The sequence below is a fragment of the Candoia aspera genome, chromosome 2 (genome assembly GCF_035149785.1).
Source record: "Candoia aspera isolate rCanAsp1 chromosome 2, rCanAsp1.hap2, whole genome shotgun sequence".
Classification (NCBI taxonomy): Eukaryota; Metazoa; Chordata; class Lepidosauria; order Squamata; family Boidae; genus Candoia; species Candoia aspera.
Window position 1 is genome coordinate 100,793,457 of NC_086154.1, and position 22,028 is coordinate 100,815,484.

The 22,028-nt window shown below is 41.1% G+C and overlaps 1 protein-coding gene across 2 annotated transcripts in view; it reads right to left on the bottom strand.

Annotated features, from left to right (window-relative positions):
- Positions 1–4,734: 4,734 nt before the first annotated feature.
- MYH10 (myosin heavy chain 10) overlaps positions 4,735–22,028 on the bottom strand; it is a 93,361-nt gene continuing 76,067 nt past the window's right edge. For both annotated transcript variants that reach the window (XM_063292586.1, XM_063292585.1), the window contains 13 exons: positions 21,155–21,259; positions 19,913–20,065; positions 18,980–19,228; positions 18,399–18,611; positions 17,717–17,929; positions 10,678–10,839; positions 10,291–10,419; positions 9,123–9,211; positions 8,856–8,979; positions 8,552–8,760; positions 7,687–7,795; positions 6,703–6,875; positions 4,735–6,173 (listed from right to left, as the gene is read on the bottom strand). In XM_063292586.1, the coding sequence (XP_063148656.1) occupies positions 6,029–6,173; positions 6,703–6,875; positions 7,687–7,795; positions 8,552–8,760; positions 8,856–8,979; positions 9,123–9,211; positions 10,291–10,419; positions 10,678–10,839; positions 17,717–17,929; positions 18,399–18,611; positions 18,980–19,228; positions 19,913–20,065; positions 21,155–21,259 (2,073 nt within the window). In that variant the 3' untranslated portion in view covers positions 4,735–6,028. The remainder of the gene's footprint in view (positions 6,174–6,702; positions 6,876–7,686; positions 7,796–8,551; positions 8,761–8,855; positions 8,980–9,122; positions 9,212–10,290; positions 10,420–10,677; positions 10,840–17,716; positions 17,930–18,398; positions 18,612–18,979; positions 19,229–19,912; positions 20,066–21,154; positions 21,260–22,028) is intronic.

A 22,028-nucleotide genomic window follows, 5' to 3' on the forward strand; every position in this document is an offset into this window, starting at 1 on the left:
CTTGATTTTTTAGGCATGTAGATATTCTCATAACTATTTCCCCTAAATATGATGGGGCTGTTGTCTTTCATGTAAGTCCAGCTGCTATTCTTTGTCACCGAAGATGTAGCTGTCAGAAAAGTGTAGCGGTATTCCCAAATTGGATCAGTGTAACAGTTTATAGCACTCTGTGTGACCCAGTGTAGCCAAAGTCCATGTCAGAGGAGGCAAACCTGTATCTTTTATAAGGTTTTATAGTAATTATTCATGGTTCTGCCATTTAAGACAGCTGATGCAGTTACAGAGAATTGTGAATTGCTATTGTGAATTCCAGGATAATTCACCATTCCTCTATTAATTATGGAGTAGGAAACTCTTCTTCCTAATCCCTTCTTTGTTGGAGACAAACCATCAGTCCTTCACCCCTCCAATATACATTTGAAGTAAACAGAGCCCTGAGCACATCCAGCTTGAGCCAGGTGCATTCTCAGATGGGGTGGGTCTGGGCAGCAAGTAGGTAACACAAACTTGTGCTTAATGGAATTTGGAAATGAAGGGTATAAAGCAGGGATCTAAGCATCTCTGTAGCCCACCAACTTGAAGATGGAATCTTTGAAATGAGCTTGAAAGGAACAGTAATTAAGACCTTGAGTACTAAGGATAAATCTCACATAGCAAAATGTACAACTAGGAGAGGAGGTTTCCCCTAAGAGATTAGTGCATGTACAAGTGGCCTGAAAGTTTCCTTTGCTCATCATCCTGAAGAATGGAGCCTAAAGAAGTCACCTGTCTGTACAGCCTGATCACTGCGTGCCCGCTCTCCAACCTTGCCTGTAGGAAGCCCAATAGTTCAAGGTCCCCTGGTGCCAGTACTTCAAGTTGCTCTGTTTTGCTCCAGTGTCCAAAGTCATGCCAAGTCAATGGATAGATAATGGTGGTGACCAATCATCCTGGGATCAAGATGGTCTGTAGTACCAAACCTTGAATATCTGTTCAGGGACTGCTCAATCCAATTTCTGGGTGCAGTTCTAGCTACTCTGGGCAGTAATAGATCTTGAGACAGAAGGTTCAGACATTTGGGAAGATACCACTGGTGTTCCTCTCATGCCTTTTTATCTGGAATGGGACAATCAGAATCACACCCACTCCCCCCATTAAAAAAATTCCCTTGTGTGCCACTTGAATAGTGTTGCCAAGGACAGGAATAGAATTATCCTATCAGGGTGTCAATCTCATCTGCTCTGTTGGAATTGAGAAGTGGTCTTCATCTGTCTACTGTCCACTGTCACAAACAGGCTGACAGGCACCCCTGTCTTGTAAGGTTCTATTAAAATTGGATGGAGAACCCACTCTCCCTGTGATCAATGTTAGTGATTTAACCAGTCTGCCATGGCACTCAGCAATCTCCCGTGTATATTCCACTGATACAAAGGAGGCATTTCATTGCCCATGTCCTTAGATATGTGGACTCCCTCTAAAGGCATTCTGATCAGCATCTGCCTTTGATTTAAAAGGATTTTATTGTAATGTTGAGGGCACCTTTTTCTGAAAGTGATTTCAGGACTGGTCATACTGTTTTCCAGTACAGCAGGCTGTTGATGAAAAAATGCAGCAGCTGAGCACTGTTTGCCATCCTGTTATTAGACTGTCCAGACATAAACTTTGTCCTACTCTGAAGTGCAGCCTGGGAGAATAACAGATAATAAACTTTTGACACAAAGAGAATGTCTCTCAGGAAAGGTGGAGGGTTTTTTTTAGACATTTTTAAAATCTGGCCTTTATTATTTTTATAAATAATTCAAGGCAGCGAACATACCTAATACTCCTTCCTCCTCCTATTTTCCCCACAACCACCACCCTGTGAGGTGAGTTGGGCTGAAAGAGTGTGACTGGCCCAAGGTCACCCAGCCAGCTTTCATGCCTAAGGCAGGACTAGAACTCTCAGTCTCCTGGTTTCTAGCCCATTGCCTTAACCACTAGACCAAACTGGCTGAGTTGTCGAGAAGAAAGTAAAATGGGGCTGCTGGCAGGAAGAGAAGAGATAGTTAAGACTTAGAACAGGACTCTGGAGAAGAGAAGGCTGGCACACCATGTTGGACTAGATAACTCTAGAGTAATTGAATACTTATTTGTTCTAGAGCAGACCCAAATCCACTGCAGTACTCCAGAGTAACCCAAGGGAAGACTGGTAAAGCATTTTGGAGTGTCCCAAAGACCACAAATGGAGTCTTTTGAGATGGGAAGAGATGTGTCAAGGGATTATGTTTCAGGTGAAAATTGAGAAAGATACCTGCCTACCAGCCTGAGAAATTGCCAGCCAAATGTAATTAATACCCTTGCTTAACTCTTAAGTTGGGAGAGGGATTTTAAGAAATAGCTACTAGCTAAATTAAGCTACATTACAAGCAGTGAAATAATTTGAAAATAAATCTGAAACATTCGAAAGGCATATAATTGCTTTAGTTCCCATGTATCACAAAAGCTGCAGGAAGATAGAATAGGGTGAACTATTGTTTAAAAAACTTAGCTAAATATGCTTGGCTTAAGAAGCATTTCTTGCAGCAAAACCACTTTCCTTATCTTACCTATGTTACAATTAAAGGGAAACAAAGGTTTTGTGTGCTGAAAATGATCATCTCCTGAGAACCCAAGATCTTGTGACAATTGATTTATAATGAGATGATGTTCCCTGCCCTGATTTGTTTTGGAAGAAGCACCCTGCCTTGTTAGGTTGCCATCTGATGTCCCTTAGCTCTCTGAGTGATATTTCATGTGTATAATTGGCTAAACCAGCTATCAACGGAGGAACTGCATTACCTTGCTTTGGCACTGTTACATGTAGGCTAGGGTCCAGTGTCGCCCTACAGATAGGCAGGTGATGGGAATGAACGAACAAATGGAAGTTGAAAGAGATGATTGTCTATGAACAAAGGTTGCCTATAATACTGCTGAAAAAACTATCACTATGGGAATGGTAAAGCGCTCAAGGCTCCCATGTCTTGCATGTACAACCAAATCACAACTAAAACTGTCCTTTTTTTCTAACCTTTTGCCATGCTATGAATCACTAGGCCAACTCATGCCTTCTTGGGGCTGTCCTCATTCTCAAGGCACACCTCCATATCCAGCAGCTTCTAGCATCCTCCTGCCATCCTGCTGGTGAATAACTGGTTGATTCATCCTTGTTGAAGCCTTGGGAGGTTGAGTGCTACCTTATCATTTTCCCAGCCTCTATCCTAGAACTAGCTGCTGGAGGACCACTGCTGTTGCGATCACTAGTGCCTCACCTGCTTGGCAGGGGGAGGAGTTCTAGGGGACATCAGCCACATTACCTTCTGCTGCCTTACCTGCCTGCTCTGATAGCAACCACCACATATTTGGCCTCAGCTTTCCAACTGCCTGATCAAGTTGTCTCTTGGTGTTCCTCCTTGCTGATGGGGGAAGGTGATGCCCAATGGCTGATTTGTTGATTTCAAAGTGACCTTCAGTCCTGGGTTACAGACAGGCTCTAAGCTGGCACTACTGCTCATTACCTTTGTATTCCTCCACCTCTGGAGGCCCAATTGGGCTCTTCCCAACACTCCTTTCCCCATCTCCTAGGCCATTCTTCTGGCTTAGCCACATGCAGCTGCTGCTGTTCATATGCCAATCTTCTGCTTTCAGTCACTCTTAAATACTCAGCTGATAAAATTGATGGAAAGCCACTGCCTCTGCTAGAAGATGGCGCATATGACAGAAGAAAGAAGTTTCCTCCACTGGACAGGAAGAAGCTCTTTAAGCCCTGCCTATTAGCTAGAAGAGGTGGAGTTAATCCTTACCTGTCAGCTTCATGTCAAATGACTGATAGTGGAGAGAGGACTAAAATAAGTGTGTATTTCTCAAATGCATGTCTCAATAACTGATAAAGTGAACCCCTCCCTACTTCTGTATTAAACTATTGATGGTACAAGTAAAGCCATCTCCCCATTCCTGACTTTGACAACAGCCTATGAAGTAACATCCTTAATGTAACATCCTGAATATGTTAATCTTTCTCAACAAAAGTCTAAATACGTATCAGTTGTCCTACGATGAACCAGCTACATTTTCTGGAGCACTATGGGAAACATATGCCCCTTTGAGATATCCATGGTACCTCAGAACATTTTGTATTCTTAATCTATGCTTACCATTTACTATTCATAGCATTTACTGGTAAAGTTGCTTCTCTATGAAATGTAACATAACATAGTTGGAACTGCTGGGAGGGACCAAGCTGGGAACGGCTTGAATCAGGGTGGGTCCTCACCTAACATCTGGTGGGATTCAGTTAACAACGGCAACGGGAATGCCAGGATTGCCACCATTAAGTGATGTGGTCACAAGGCATCACACTTTATGACTGCATTGCTTAGCAATGGAAATTCTGGTCCCAATTACCATAGTAACCCAAGGACTCCCTGTATTCAAGATATGAAATATATCAGTCATTTGTATCTCTGCTTTACCGTATTCTATTATACATTTATGAGCGTCCCCCGCTTTGTGCTGACTCCCAAATAAAATTCACTTTTTAAAAAAATATTAACAAAACATTTAGGAATGAAGTGAATTATTAAAATAATAGATTCAAGGTAAATTCAGTTTTGACTAAAATTCATTTTGTTCCAGAATTAGTCTTTAGAGAAGATCTGAATCCCATGAAACAAACTTGAGAGTGTTTGGTATTGTTTAAGGCCATTTTTATTTTTTAAAAAAACCCCAAACATTTATGAGTCTCTAGAATGAATAAATTTATTGTCTTTACAAAAAAATCATTGTCTAAAAATATGGGGATACAAAGAAACAAGGTATTTGCAGTCAGATGCCTGGTGGTCAACAGCCAGTTTGAATAAGAAATATCCAAATGCACAAAAACAAAAGCTTTGTAACATATGTTAAAGCTTTTAACCAAAGAAAATATTATTTCAAGCATGTTGCAAGAGTTCAAGATTCTGTAGTTAACACTGATTCATCCTTATCACTGAAGATTGATAATACCACTTGTACTAGGAGATGCAGCATGATATGAAGGATCAAAAATTAATAGACTGAATCATCGTTATAGGCAAATTATATATGAAACATTGTCTTAGTACTGCAGTGTCTAAGGCACTTTCTGTAAATGTCAATCCTTAGCTAGGACAAAAAGGACACTAGCTAAATGCGTTTCACCCAAGTGAAAGCTGAAAATGAGGAGAGGGTAGCTCCACTGGTGTGCTCATTTACAGGCAGTGTCTACATGCTACCTCTAGCAAATATACTGATGGGCACCAAGAAAGCTGGCAAGAACTTCAGCTAGCATTCCCATCCCCAGCCCTTCAGCAAGAAAACAGTTCTGGGAGAAGTCATCCAACTTCCGGGCTGAGGATCTCCATCTTATATGGAATACTACTTCAAGACAGAAAATGGTCAGCAGCCTATCCAGGTCAACCCACTATTCATGATGTCCAGAGCAGGAAGACATGAGATTGCCCAGGTGGGCAAGTGCTCATTAAGTAGTATAAGCAGCTGGCTAGGTATGATGTGAACTAAAGCTCCTCAGGACATTTTCACAGTCAGGTGACCTTGTGTCAGCCAGAAAATGATAGGAACAAGGTCCTGCAAATAAGCAGGAAAGAGAAAACCAAAAGAAATGGAGTGCCACTGCTATGCAGCTATGCATGCATAGAAAAAAGGCATAGTCAGCTGCCAGAAGTTTCTGCCTGGGACAGAGGGCGCACCCGCCTATCACTCAGTGCCTTAGGAAATGGCTTTACAATGGATACCTTGAAACAAAAAGCACTGAACAGAGACAGTTTAATACATGTAAGTAGTGTTACCTATATCCAAAACAGTTTACAATATGGCAAAGCCAGGCAGCAATAATGCTGTGACTGACCTGCAATACACGACCTAATGCTAGGCCAGTTTTGCCCAAGGCAGGTCTAGGCCACAAGGCAGTTTGGTGGCCAGTAAGTCCTCCTCCTTTCAAACACAGGGAAAGAAGCTACACTGTGGGAATGTTGGCAGTATAACACAGTAGGACACCCTACTCAGCTTGGGCAGCTTGAGGCTCATTGATATCACTCCCTTTACTCTCTGCATCATCATCTGACAGCTCCAGTGAAGCTCCTTCAATGTGCAGCTGGCGCCTTCCAGATCGGCTGGAGGAAAAGGTAATTGGGCCTCCTCTCCTGCAAGAGGATAAAGTCAGTGACTGCTGGAACAGAAAGTCCTTTGCTTTAAAGAGAAAAGCTCTGAAATCAACCAGGCAGTAATCAACAACCAGCACAGATCAACCCCCCCCCCCACCCACCAGTTGTTTTCTAATCACAGCAGAGTGTGCTCCTGCATAAGGCTCATGGCACTGTTGCTTGCATCAGATATGGAGCTAAGGCTACAACCACTTCATCAGCGCTTATAAATAGCCTAGGACATTGAGTCCTACAAAAGTGATGTCACTTAATGAGCAGTCAACTTCCAGCATATGAAACAGCACAAGCTAATTACCAGACCTTTGGAAGCATGATACACCCTTCTGGTTTACTAACAGTATTACATTGTAAGTCATAGACAATAAGGACAAGCTATTGGGAGAGGGGAGCAACTGGAAATGAGGATCAACCCAACATTTTACTACCATTCATTTCTGATTGACCTTCTTCTGAAATTACATGGTCATATACACCCAAACTCCTCTGCTCTTCCTGTCGCATAACTCACCTTAGCCTATTCTTCAGGGTGCTGACCTCTCGGCTAAGGCCTTCGTTAGCTTCAGTAGCATCGTCTAATTCACGCTGAAGTTTACGACGTGATGCATTAGCACGTGTAGCTTCCTCCTCTGCTTCTTCTAGTTGGCGCTTGAGCTGTTTCATCCTTGTATTAGCTTTCTCCATCTAGAGAAGATCACCAAAATGAGTCCCCAACAAGGAGGGATTAATAAAACACTGAATCATGTTCCACTTCTTGTCATTCTTTCACACTATCATTCAAACCCACTGAGTGGTCTGAACCCCTAAGATTAGGAACTTTTTGGTCTGCAATCTTCAAGTCATGTTCACAGGGCTTTTTATGGATTTGCCCAGGTAACAGTGACCATTCTGATGCCACGGGCTGCTCATCTAGTAAAGGTAGGGCAAAACCTTGAGGGCCTTTTCCTCATTATGAAGAGGAAAAGGTACCCCTGCTTCAGGTAATGTCTGGGAGAGGCTGCACATCCCATAGCTGTTCTGCACCGTCCATGCAATTTGGTATGTTTCACTGCTAACAGGCCTAGCTGCAGCATCTGTTCACAGCCAGATGGGGAAACACTCAGGTGTCTAACTTGACTACTTTCCTTTTCAATAACCTTACTAAAAAGACTCAGTGCAAATCTTGCTTTTGATAAAACCGACTGCCAAGAGCTTGACGTTAGCTCTCCTGCAAATTTCTGCTGAAGAAACAAATGAAGGAAGTTACAGCCACGCATGCTTTCCCTTTGCAATATTACGGACAAACAGAGCTTCGCCTTTTCCAAATCCCCACTCCTGATCTGTGTAAGACCCAGATGAATCAGGCCACTTCCACAGCCCTGGATCAGATGGTCTGTGGCCATGCCTAAAAGAAGGTGCTTCAAACAACTTACTAAATATCCCTTTTTGCACAACAGGCGATGAAATGGAAGCTTCTTAGTGACTGGGGTTCCAAGCAGAGCAGGCGCTTCCTCACCTGTTCCTTGTACTGGTCTGCATGTCGGCGCTCGTCCTCCACCTGCATAAATACCTCCTTCAGCTTCTTCTCTGTGCGGCGCACTAGCTTATTGGCTGCTGCCCTCTCCCTAAAGAAATTAATGAAAGCAGCAATAACACTTTTAAGAGCAATTAAGTGATTGGGTATCACGGGTATCCACAGAAAAGGTCTATACTTAAATAGCGCAAAAATATTAAAACAACAAATCACATCTTTAGGAAAAAAAACAAGGGTTGTGAAACTTTTTGACTGGAAGTATCTAAACATGCTGTCTCCTCCTACTTGCTCAATATTGATCTCTTCATTTTTCCACAAATTTAAAAAAAAGGGAATGATACTAGTAAAGGTATGCGGAAAAGCATAAAAGACGTCAGGAACAAAGTAACCATTATTATATCAAGCATCTATGTTCCCTGCGTTGGAAATTAATTTGTTTGTTTTTAATTTATTTGTGGGAAGGTGAAGAAATCAGTGTTGATAAGGGGAAGTATCTCAATAATTATGTAGCTCTGAAGTGAGACAGGAAACAAGAGGGAAGGACTTGTTCTAGGAAAGTAATAGTCACACAAGTCTCCTCCTTTTGAGCAAATAGAAGGCGACAGAATCCACCTTAAATATTTTCACAGCAATAAAGAAACAAAGGTGATTTCAAGACCCTCAAAATTCTTACACCATCATCAAAATTTTGACTACTTACCCTCTGCTGAATGATCTAACTTAATTAAAAGATGGTAGAGCAACAGATCCATGTATTTTTGTCCTAATTCCCAAGTCTGAAGAAGTTGCTTTCTATAAATCATAGTTCCCCCTTCCAAAAACACTCTTTTTGGAAAACCCTGCTTACTTTGCCTCCTGTTCCAGCTGTTCTTCTAGTTGCCCGATCTTCGCTTCTAGTGCTGAAATGGTTGCCTTGAACTTGGATTTGACTGAACCCTCCAGTTCCTGAAGCTTAGCTTTCAACTCTTTGTTTTGCCGTTCTAACTGCTGGCGAGCATTCTCGCTCTTCTGGGCCGCACTCCGCTCGGCAGCCAACTCAGAATTCAACGTGTCGATCTTTAGGAAGACAGGAACAGTTATTTAGATCTATCGCCCCTTAACGGGAAAGACAAACAAAATGTTCAGCTAACACCTGCAGTGCAAGAGAGCACCTGTAGCGTAGTCTTGCGGAAACGATCATTGAGGAGCTCCATATTGCTCTGCTCTTCCTCCAGTTCCTCTTCCAGCTGTGCAATTCGGGCTTCTAAGCGGCGTTTCTCATCAAGCAAGGCAGATCTATAGAGATATGGAAGCAACAGAGGGAACTACAAATTTAAGCCAGGAAGTCTCCCATGGTTATCAATTCTTACACTCCAGCATTTATTGACATACATCATTTAAGGCCTGCTGTTAGTGAAATGTTCATCTAGCCAACTTACTTTCCAGAAGCACTGTTAGCAATTTCATCAGCCAGCTCATCCCTCTCCTGCTCTGCATGTCGTCTGCCTCTTTCTGAAGCTGCAAGCTCCTGAAAAGATAGTTACTAGCATCTCAGAAGCCTTGGCAAGAAAGGACATTTTCAGACATTTCATAGAGAGCTACTATATCATACTCAATAGCTCAAAATTCAATATAATTATTGATATAAATACACTCTTCCCCAGTGCTTAACTACCATAGACATCCTGTGTTATTGCCTACTAACTACTTGAAAAATGATACAAGAGATTTTAAACATATGTATTTATAGTTCTGTCTGGACAAAATTGAATAGAATCAGATGTGATACTGGAAGGAGTGCCTCTGCTCTGTATCAGTGGGGCTGGAAAGATTCTCCTTGTTGCGTCTGCGGTGCCAATATGCAAACTATTAAACATATTGTGCAAGACTGCCCACAACGTGCGTTCCCTGGCTCCTTAGAAGCTCTGCATGAAGCAACACCAGAAGCAATCGCCTGGATAGCTGAACTGGACATCCAGTTATGAGGCTACTACTGTGTCCCTTCAGAAGTTCTGTATATAATTGCGTGGACTGTGTGTATATATTTGCCTTTCTCTTGTCATGTTCTCATCATACTCTACACACACACACACACACACACACAGTTGTAATTGAAATTATTCAACCCCCATCGCACATCAGGTTGATTGTCAAAACATAGACTTTCAGCTGTTTGCAATGAACAAATCAAACAAAAGCAATTGAAATAGCTCAACACAACGAATGCTTCAAGTGGCGTCCCCAAATTCAACTGAAAATGCAATGAACTGTTTGTTCATTGCAAATAGCTGAAAGTCTGTACGTTTTGACAATCAACCTGATTTGCAATGGGGGTTGAATAATTTCAATTACAACTCTGTGTGTGTGTCTGTGTGTGTGTGTGTGTGTGTGTGTGTACAGTATATAGATAGATGGATGGATGGATGGATAGATAGATAGATATAGATGTATATTTCAAGAGACTTTCTGATCATCCTCCGAATTTTAAATATTCTTATATGAATTATAGGAACACGTTCCTTTTTCCAGAATTCTGTCTTACAGAATAGGCACCATAAGTACTATCAAATTAGCAATTTATCCATAATGAAGCATTTAACATCATACCTCTTGGAGTTGAAGAATTTCTGCTTCAAGCCCTTTGAGCTTCTTTTCATTTTCCTTTGACTGAGCAAAAATTTCATCTCGAGATGCACGGGCCTCTTCTAGTTCACGTTGATAATCTTTCATTTGAGCCTGGAAATTTAAAAAAAGTTTTTTTTTTCCCTCTGAATCTTGAGAAACTTAACTGCATTGCTTCAGGCTAATCTATACACCCAGAGTACAGTATCTATTTCCGTTACATATTATCATATAATATATTAACGTGTGAAATAGATCTCGTCCTCCCTTCTGTTAAAGAAAGACTGATAAAAGAGTTTTGCAGAAAATATTTTCATAAAGTTAGAGGTGGGTTCCCTTGTCCTTTCAGATTTTAAGAGCTGCTTTGTGCACCTGCAGTTTGCGCAACTGCCTGATGGCTTCATCGCGGGCCTTGTTTGCTGCCTCAATCTGAGCTTCCAAGTCTTTCAAATCTGCTTCCATTTTCTTCTTGGATGCCACAGCCAAAGCCCGCTGCTTCCTTTCATCTTCCAATTCTGCTTCCAGTTCCCGAACCTACAGAATTAAGGAAAAGCAAGACACATGGTAAGAGGAAAATTCTGTATTCAAGATTAACCATTAGCTGAAGCCATCTAAAATGACGGATAAAGTTCCAGAAATATACCCCTGAACTTATTTAACTACACAGTAGTATCAGTTATAGGTCCCTTGATGTTCTATAAGAAACCATAAAGAGAGGGGGGGAAAAACCTTTTAGGAATCCATATTACTTTTTAAGGAAATGGCACTGCCAAATAAAAAGACGAGCAAAAAGTTTAGAAGTGGACAAAACACCATAGAACCCTGGGGACCAAAAACAGACGTTTTTACCTGCTGGCTGATTTTATCAGATTTCTCTCCGGAATGCTCCTGTGCATAAGCTAATAAAAATACTTATTAAATTAAGTATTTATTAAGCAAAAGCTATCAGCCATAATTGGTAGACTTCATACTGAGGTCAATATAGCGTGTTTGTTCATGGTGCACCTGCTCCCAAATTAAGACAACCAGGCCTTGTATCATCCTATTCATTCTTCAAAGAAAAACTAAATTTATGATCAGCTATGCAAAAAACAAAACCAAACCTAGTCAAGCAATGATAATGGCTTAATAACTTAATAGCAATTAAAGCTTCTGAACTGTTTTGGGACATGAATGCAAAGGCATTGTTACGGGCTCTTCTCAGAATCAGAAGCTGGAGGGCCTAATCCATCAAACTGCCAACCTCAGGAGCCAAAGGGCAATCAACTACTTGAGGCTGACTTGACAAGAGAGGACTCAGCTGATGAGAGGCCAGATCCTGGCAAGGGGCCCAGTTTGAAGACACAGCAGCAACACCTTCTGAGTGCAGAGGAAAGGTGATTTGCTTGACTCTTTGAGGAACAAGAATACCAATGCCCCTAAATGAGCCATGCCTGCAGCTGGGCTACTGAAGAACAGCCGCCAGAGACCGTCTGTCCATTGGAAACAACTCACCAATGCTGGATCTGCACCGATGTATCCCTCTTCCTGCTCTGTTTCTAGACCCTTCGCAATACAACCTAGACTGATTTACAATATTCTTGGGTGTTTGATTCCTGGACTATCGTTGACCATACCTGCCTCTCTCCCACTGGCTTACCCTGTTTTCCTAAACCTGCACTACATTGGCTGCCCACCTTCTAACCCCACTGCTTGTCTCCCTTGGCATGACTCTGTGCTGCGCCCAGCTAACAGGCACAACTTTGCTTCCATGTATAGTTCCTGGAACATGTGTGCATCTACTCAGCCAACTTTCTATCTGTCTTTGTGTTTGCCTGAGGCACAATTCATCAATAAACCAAATACAACTCACTTTGGTATGTTTGCTCAGCCTGGAACAGAACAGCCATGGCCAATACATTGCTAATTCAATTCAATTCAATTCTGATTTCTTCAGGAAAAGGGTGCAGGCACTATAAAGGCTGATAAAAGGGCTCTCAAGGCTACTGCAGGTACCTGGATATCCTGAGGCTAAATAGAAGAGCACCACAACCTGTTTCTGGGGTGCAAAACTTCATGCAAACTAAATACCTACTTCTAGATATATATAATCCTAGTTATACTGTTCTTCAGCAAAGGATCGTTACCTTGTCGTGGTGCTGGAGCTTGAGTACCTCAATGATGCCATGAGCTAAACCGTGAAGGGCCACCCAAGACGGGAAGGTCATGACAGAGAGGTCAGACTAAATGCGATCCCTGGGGAAGGTAATGGCAACCCACCCCAGTATTCTTGCCGTGAAAACTAAATGGATCAGTACAACCAGAGATATGTTGGTATACCATCGGAAGATGAGACCCCCAGGTCGGAAGATGGTCAAAATGCTACTGGGGAGGAACAGAGGATGAGCTCAACTAGCCCCAGACGTGATGACGCAGCTAGCTCAAAGCCGAAAGGACGGCTAGCGGCCGACGGTGCTGGTGGTGAACGGCGAATCCGATGTTCTAAGGATCAACACACCATTGGAACCTGGAATGTAAGATCTATGAGCCAGGGCAAATTGGATGTGGTTATTGGTGAGATGTCAAGATTAAAGATAGACATTCTGGGCGTCAGTGAACTGAAATGGACTGGAATGGGCCACTTCACATCAAATGACCACCAGATCTACTACTGTGGACAAGAGGACCACAGAAGAAATGGAGTAGCCTTCATAATTAATAGTAAAGTGGCTAAAGCAGTGCTTGGATACAACCCAAAAAACGACAGAATGATCTCAATTCGAATTCAGGGCAAGCCATCTAACATCACAGTGATCCAAATATACGCCCCAACCACAAATGCTGAAGAAGCTGAAGTAGAGCAGTTCTATGAGGATCTGCAGCACCTACTGGACAACACGCCTAAAAGAGATGTTATTTTCATCACAGGAGACTGGAATGCTAAGGTGGGCAGTCAAATGACACCTCGAATTACAGGTAAGTATGGCCTGGGAGAACAAAATGAAGCAGGACATAGGCTGATAGAATTTTGCCAAGACAATTCACTCTGCATAACAAACACTCTCTTCCAACAACCTAAGAGACGGCTTTATACATGGACTTCACCAGATGGACAACACCGAAATCAGATTGATTACATCCTTTGCAGCCAAAGGTGGCGGACATCTGTACAGTCGGTAAAAACAAGGCCTGGAGCTGACTGTAGTTCCGATCACGAACTTCTTCTTGCACAATTTAGGATCAGACTAAAGAGATTAGGGAAGACCCACAGATCAGCTAGATATGAGCTCACTAATATTCCTAAGGAATATGCAGTGGAGGTGAAGAATAGATTTAAGGGACTGGACTTAGTAGATAGGGTCCCGGAAGAACTCTGGACAGAAGTTGGCAGCATTGTTCAGGAGGCGGCAACAAAATACATCCCAAAGAAAGAGAAAACCAAGAAGGCAAAATGGCTGTCTGCTGAGACACTAGAAGTAGCCCAAGAAAGAAGGAAAGCAAAAGGCAACAGTGATAGGGGGAGATATGCCCAATTAAATGCAAAATTCCAGAGGTTAGCCAGAAGAGAGAAGGAATTATTTTTAAACAAGCAATGCGCGGAAGTGGAAGAAGATAATAGAATAGGAAGGACAAGAGACCTCTTCCAGAAAATTAGGAACATTGGAGGTAAATTCCAGGCCAAAATGGGTATGATCAAAAACAAAGATGGCAAGGACCTAACAGAAGCAGAAGAGATCAAGAAAAGGTGGCAAGAATATACAGAAGACCTGTATAGGAAGGATAACAATATCGGGGATAGCTTTGACGGTGTGGTCAGTGAGCTAGAGCCAGACATCCTGAAGAGTGAGGTTGAGTGGGCCTTAAGAAGCATTGCTAATAACAAGGCAGCAGGAGATGACGGCATCCCAGCTGAACTGTTCAAAATCTTGCAAGATGATGCTGTCAAGGTAATGCATGCTATATGCCAGCAAATTTGGAAAACACAAGAATGGCCATCAGATTGGAAAAAATCAACTTATATCCCCATACCAAAAAAGGGGAACACTAAAGAATGTTCAAACTATCGAACAGTGGCACTCATTTCACATGCCAGTAAGGTAATGCTCAAGATCCTGCAAGGTAGACTTCAGCAGTTCATGGAGCGAGAATTGCCAGACGTACAAGCTGGCTTTAGAAAAGGCAGAGGAACTAGAGACCAAATTGCCAATATCCGCTGGATAATGGAAAAAGCCAGGGAGTTTCAGAAAAACATCTATTTCTGTTTTATTGACTATTCTAAAGCCTTTGACTGTGTGGACCATAACAAATTGTGGCAAGTTCTTAGTGGTATGGGGATACCAAGTCATCTTGTATGCCTCCTGAAGAATCTGTATAACGACCAAGTAGCAACAGTAAGAACAGACCACGGAACAACGGACTGGTTTAAGATTGGGAAAGGAGTACGGCAGGGCTGTATACTCTCACCCTACCTATTCAACTTGTATGCAGAACACATCATGCGACAAGCTGGGCTTGAGGAATCCAAGGCTGGAGTTAAAATCTCTGGAAGAAACATTAACAATCTCAGATATGCAGATGATACCACTTTGATGGCTGAAAGCGAAGAGGAACTGAGGAGCCTTATGATGAAGGTGAAAGAAGAAAGTGCAAAAGCTGGCTTGCAGCTAAACCTCAAAAAAAGCAAGATTATGGCAACCAGCTTGATCGATAACTGGCAAATAGAGGGAGAAAATGTAGAAGCAGTGAAAGACTTTGTATTCCTAGGTGCAAAGATTACTGCAGATGCTGACTGCAGTCAGGAAATCAGAAGACGCTTAATCCTTGGGAGAAGAGCAATGACAAATCTCGATAAAATAGTTAAGAGCAGAGACATCACACTGACAACAAAGGCCCGCATAGTTAAAACAATGGTGTTCCCTGTAGTAACATACGGCTGCGAGAGCTGGACCATAAGGAAGGCTGAGAGAAGGAAGATCGATGCTTTTGAACTGTGGTGTTGGAGGAAAATTCTGAGAGTGCCTTGGACTGCAAGAAGATCAAACCAGTCCATCCTCCAGGAAATAAAGCCAGACTGCTCACTTGAGGGAATGATATTAAAGGCAAAACTGAAATACTTTGGCCACATAATGAGAAGACAGGACATCCTGGAGAAGATGCTGATGCTAGGGAGAGTGGAAGGCAAAAGGAAGAGGGGCCGACCAAGGGCAAGATGGATGGATGATATTCTAGAGGTGACGGACTCGTCCCTGGGGGACCTGGGGGTGTTGACGACCGACAGGAAGCTCTGGCGTGGGCTGGTCCATGAAGTCACGAAGAGTCGGAAGCGACTAAACGAATAAACAACAACAACAAGTTATACTGTTAACTTCTCTGGACTATGTTTCAATTTAGGGGTGTTCACATATAACACTCAGAGCAAGTGCTAGATACGTGTACATGTGTGTGTGAGTGTATGTTTAATAAAACTGAGTATGTGTGCAATGGAATCCAGAAGCTCCGTGATCACTGGCTGATCAAACAGTACATTTTCTGGAAATGTGCTGCTGTTGTAGTTGTCAAGCTTCTTAGTCAAGTAGCAGAAATATGGATTAAATAATCCAGTAAGAAGTCACAAATATTTGGTGAAATCTATTTAACAAGAAGGAGAAATGAGGGAAGGAAGCACTAGGAACTATTCAAATAACTATACAATGTAAAGTAAGTCAGAATCCACCACCACCCCCATCCCACAGGACCACTTTCTTTATAGTCTCATCAGACTCTTTCCTATCCCAAGTCATTCACCTGATCTCAGAAGTGCCTCACAAGATAATCTTCCTTGGGCTCTTCCATGGAACTTCCTTCAAGTCAAAAGGAACTGTCACACATCTGGCTGGGGAGCACATTTTACTTCATGGATAGGCAAAATATTGTTGACAAGCACCCCAAAATGCATGCCTGCAGCTCCCTTAGAGATGTCTCACTGTTTCAACTGAAATTCATCAACATGTTCTAAGGCCTAAAATATGTGGTGTGTTCATGTCTCTCTCTTTCTCTTTTCAGGATTACGTTTTTTGCTGGGTGTCAGATTTTTTATAAATAATGTTATGAGTTCTTTATTTTCTGTATCACAACCATATAGTCTTTGAGCAGTTCCCAGCAGAAACTCAGTAGCAGAATGTGACTTGTAGGTCAAACATGAAGCCCACTTGTTTTACAAGTTTACATCAAATGAACATGTGTTCATCAGTTCATGTATAACTATATGTATCTTAATTCACCTCAGATATAGATATATGCTATATGATGCATTAGAAAGGATTTTACTAATGTGTATAGATCAGGTAGGATTTGGATGTAAACAGATTCTCACAAGCATCCTAACAAGTATACATACAAAGTGAATGCACATAAAACCCGCTTTTGTTTCTTTTAATGTGAACCTAGCTTTCATTGATTCCTGGGAAGATGGAAATAAGACATTAACCCAGGTTTCATCTAAATGTTGATAGGCTTATCAAACCCGAAGACATCATTTCAGCAGCCCACCATCCAGTTTCACAGGCTCTATTCTCAGATACAGATACTAGAAACCAAAACACTGCTGGACATAATGCATGAAAAGAGAGACCGAAACCAACAGGTCTGTGCAATGCACCCTTCCAGCTGTAAAATGTTGGCTGCTTCTACACACACACATAGTAGGTCAAGGGGAGAAACGTTCAGCAACCGTGAACTGAATTAAAAAATGAGTAAAAAAATGATATATTGGAATGGTTAGCAATTGGCAATTTTTATGGTTACAAAAACAACTAGTCCTTCCATTACTGATTCTTTAATCAGTAATGGAAGCCATTAGTAGAAGGAAAACAATCAAATAAACCAGAATCAAGACTATTTCCTATCCTATCCTATCCTGTCCCGTCTCACACAATTTCTGATACCACAAAGACCATGAGGTGCTCTCTCTGAAGCACTTTTGTAATGGTAACTCATCAAAATTGAGTCCACAGACATTTATAGTTATCAGAATTTCTAGCCACTTAAGTCCCCTTTTTGGGAGAGATGGGCGGTGATAGAAATTTGAAACATAAAATAAATAAAATAAATTTAATACAAATTAAGACACACAATTTGTTTTGTTCAAAAATGGATAAAATAAGACATAAGCTGTACAAGATTTGGAATCTGGAGAAGTTTTCAATGATTGCTTGCTCAAAGGAATGGACTAATGACACATATACACAGGAAACATTTAACTGTAATGACTGAACACAAATATTAACCAGCATCTTGGTAGCAGGGGAACTCTTGCTTCTGACAAACTGGTAGCTAAGAGACCGGCTTTAAGTTTAATAAAACCAAATAATGATTCAACGAATCGGAAAGGCATACATAGTTCACCTGACCTCTGACCAACAATACATTTATTCTTTATTACTAAAGGCCTTACTTGTTTTACTAAGAGCCGCTTCTTCTCCTCATTCTGCTCATCCCTTGCCTGAAGATCCCTCTCAAACTGGGCTTTTGTGGCTTGCATGTTCACTTCCAGGCGCAACTTAGCATCTTCTGTGGCTTGCAACTCATCCTCTAATTCTTCTAACTGGGTTCGCATTTCCTCCACTTGCTGCTCCAACGTACGCTTAGATTTTTCCAACTCATGAACCTACAAAGTAAAGTATGTCCACCTTTGGTATTATCTTGACAATGGCCGCAGAATCAATGCAAATGAGAAAACGCAATTCCTACTAACAATTCAGATTGTCTACGTTTACTCAAAACGAGATGAGGTGCAGCTGCTAAATCACATGCACAAGTGCTTTACGATGGCCCCTGTCACATTTTTCTGCCTTCAAAGAGCAGGGAAACAAAAACACTCAAATAGAAAAGAATCTGGAACCATGCCTGGCCTCTGGGAAGAAGGTGAAAGACAAAAAATGTCAAATGCATGCATGCTTAACATCAAGACCAACACTTGTGTTGTAGGCAGTTTACAATGCACACAGTGGTTGAAACCTGTTCAGAACATCTTACTTTCAACACTTCAAAGTCCAGATTCGCATGCACTATCAAAGTGTTTTTTCTAAACCTTCACTATTATTTTTGATACTGCAAACTGTAATTAGACGACTCACATTTTTGCCGACGTCATCTTTGGAGCTCATCAGGTCCTCCATTTCTGTTCGGAGTTGCTTATTTTGTCTCTCAAACTCTTCCTTAGCCTCTAAAGCTTCCTCCAGGGCTCGTGCCAGAGACAGTGCCTTGGTCTCTTTTTCTCGTGCCTCAGCTTCCGCACGGTCTCTTTCTTCTGCATAACGAGCGGATATATTCTTTTCTTCTGCCAGCATCTGGTCGTTGCAATAGGCCAAACAGGAAAATTTGAAATACTTACAACATATAATCTTAAACTTGTGGAAATCCAAGCTATTGTGGTGGGTGGGTGTTTTGGATTTCAGCTGTATCAAGTCCTTCGCTTTGAGGCATCCATGCACAGACAGAGGTGCACCTATCCTTAATCTACCAAACTGGTCAAATCTCGGTTTTTATGAGCAAGTGATACATTGCATATTTCACAGGTGGGCAGTGAAAAGTACCCACCCTGGTAGATGCTTAGTTTACAGGAGCACACTTTTGCATTTCATTTGCAAATATGAAAGGCTTATCAGGAAATAATGAACTGCCACTTGTAACCTCCAGAACTTAAATAGTGGCATACCTGATCAAATTTCTTCTGCTTCTTCTCCAGGTTGGAAACAATTTGACGTTGATGATCAAGGTCCACTGTTAAGTCATCCAGCTCTTGCTGAAGGCGGTTTTTGGTCTTCTCCAACTTATCAAATGCCATTGCTTTTTCTTCTAAACGCTGACTGAGAATTTCCATGTCCTTCAACAGCTTCTTCTTACTTTCCTCCAGCCCTTCAATAGTCCCTAGGTCATCATCAACCTTCTTTTTGGCATCAGCTAGCTACAACGCAAAACAAAACTTTAGTAAAATTCGGCTGATCAGGAAACTAGCTTTATTCCTGCACAACACAGCCTAATTCACACTAAGTTGGTAGAACCATGTCAGGATTGCATTAATGCAGTTGGTGGCCCACTGACTGAATATTCATCCATACAAAAATTCTACTAGTATCCAGAAAACTAGAAGGTGTCTAGACTACAACCACTTCTTTCAATATGTCACTTTCCAAGATATAGGAAGATATATTTTAAAAAATCTGTTTTCATGATATGATGAAGTACTCAAACATTCAGGTCCTCAAAGGAAGTCTGAAATGATACAGACACACACACATTGACGAATATAGTGCACGCTAGGCCCAATGTTAAGTTCGACTATTATGTGGCATTACTGATGAGATTCCCAACTTGACCTCTCAGGAAGTACAGATGCTCTACTTATTTGTGCCAACTGGTAAACTTCAACAAGGCTTTAACTTGATCATGCCATGAAAATTTATTCACAAAAAGTCATTTGTCAACCTTATCCAAAGTTCAGAGATGGTTTGTGATTGCTACTGTATTGGAAGAATAGTAAGAAACTACTAGGGAAAGCAATTCCAGTTTCAACTGACCTCAGATAAGCCCGGGCCAGAATGAAACCTACAAAATGATGCTACGGCTTGTACATGTCATGGCTTCTTACCTGAGACTGCAGAGCTATTACATGCTTCTCCAAATTCTTTCTGGCTTCTTCCTCTTCTTCCTGTTGCTCTTGAAGATTGTTCTTCTCTTCTTCCAACTGTCGAATCCTGCTACTCAAATTCAGTTTCTGGCGGGTCTCCTCTTGCAACAGCTCCTGTTACAGGAATAAAAGATGCACTCACTTTTTATCACTTGGTCTGAAAAGAGTTTGAACTTAGTCTAATACATCAGTTTTTCAATAGGATATTTGTTTGCTGTGAAGAGATCTCGAGCTGGGTAAGCACAGTTCATCTTGGTTGATCTAAAGACATTAAGTCATTGTACTATAATTTGATAATGATACACCATTCCAGATCTTAAAGCAGTTAATTAAAAACTAGTACCAAAGTTAGAAAGGTTGCTTGTCAAATAGGAAATACTTCAGATAGCAAGTTATTGTCAACAAACAATATGGTATTAATATGTTTAATAGCAGTAATCACAGAAAAGATGAAAGAGCACCTTAAAATCAGCAGAATTGGTTACATTTTTGTAGCCCATCATCAGAGAACTGGCCATTGTTATTACTATTATTATCCAAAGATTACATAACCCTCAAAAGCAGGTTGAAAGTGCGAACATAAAAGTGTTATATAGATCTCATGACATAAAAAGCTTTTAACTGTCAGGAATTTTGTGATCAAACCTCTGCAAAATTTTTTTTGATTTTTTTTCCCCCATGCATACATTAGAAACATCATCCACTCCTCTTAAAAAAGAGAGAGAGAACAATCAGTAATTTCTTCCCTTATTTTATAGGAAGGGAATTAAAAACTAAAAAGCAAGTAAGGTATTAAAGTTAAGAAATCACCCAAATAGCAAAAACGAATGAAAGCCACATTGGTAGACAAATCTGTGATGAAAGCTGTTGATTAAACAGAAGAAAGAAACTATTACCTGAAACGTGAAGCTAACATCTGTAACATGCAGATATTTAGCTCTGCACTACAGCAGTTCTATGTAGCTAAGAAACATGAAATGGAGCCCAGGCTTGTTCTGTTCTTATTAGCTGTCTGGCAAACTAAGGAACCGCTTCTGCTCTGCTGATGCTTTAAGTCTGGATTTCTGTCCTTACACATAGTTTAATATATTTAATTTGCATATTATTTATAAAAATACAGTTACTTACCCTGGGGATCTGTTAAGGTGCCCAACCATAAAATGTAAGTACTTTAAATACTATATCCCACAATTGCAGATATACCTGGGTATCTTGTAGTTGAGAGTCTAAATTTGTGGCATCTTTGGCAAATTTTATGCCTTTTTTCTCCGCTTCTTCCAGGAGACTTGAAACATTGTCCAGTTCATTCTGAAATTCAAAGAATCTAGGTATCATACCAATATTTAGCTTGTCAGGGCAAGTGATTTTCAGAGACATGCACCAAGTCTATGATATCCCCAGTAACATGGAGGAACCTCAGGGAAGCTTTGAAAATGCGGTCTACTGCTATGCAGTAATCTCTATAATTATTTATATGGGACTCAACTTGAGAAAGTGCATTATAAAAAAAGAACATTGGTAATTTTCAGTTTTTTCCATGGTGTTCCTCAGGATTCTCTGCATTGTTCTGATCCTTAAAAGTAGGACCAACAGATGTTTTAATGCTATTTTATAATTATCCAGTTGAAGGCACTCACTTCTTAGGCACATTTGCTTCAGATTCTGCAAGGTTTTCCATTCATAATTCATCACAGAATAGAACTATCTTTTATTTATGCATTCCACTTTCAGAACGGAAGACTTCCAATCTAATTCTACTACTGCGTTGGACTAGTACACAGTATTTCAGAACCTTCTGCATGACTGGACTTCGTGTATTCTGTGGGGGTAACAGCTCCAAACTCAAGTTGGCAATGGCTTTTTAAAAAAGGAAATCATACTAGGAAAAATGTTACAGCCCTTTGAAGATGTGATATATTTACAGAAAAGGCTAAAGGTTTTGTGAACATTTTCTAAGTTGTCCTCCTTAGCTTATCACTGGTACAGGTTTGTGTCTGCAGAGTTTGTCGCAATCATGACTTAATTCTGCAATATTTTAATTGGTACTATATATGCTAATACAGTATATGATTAGAAG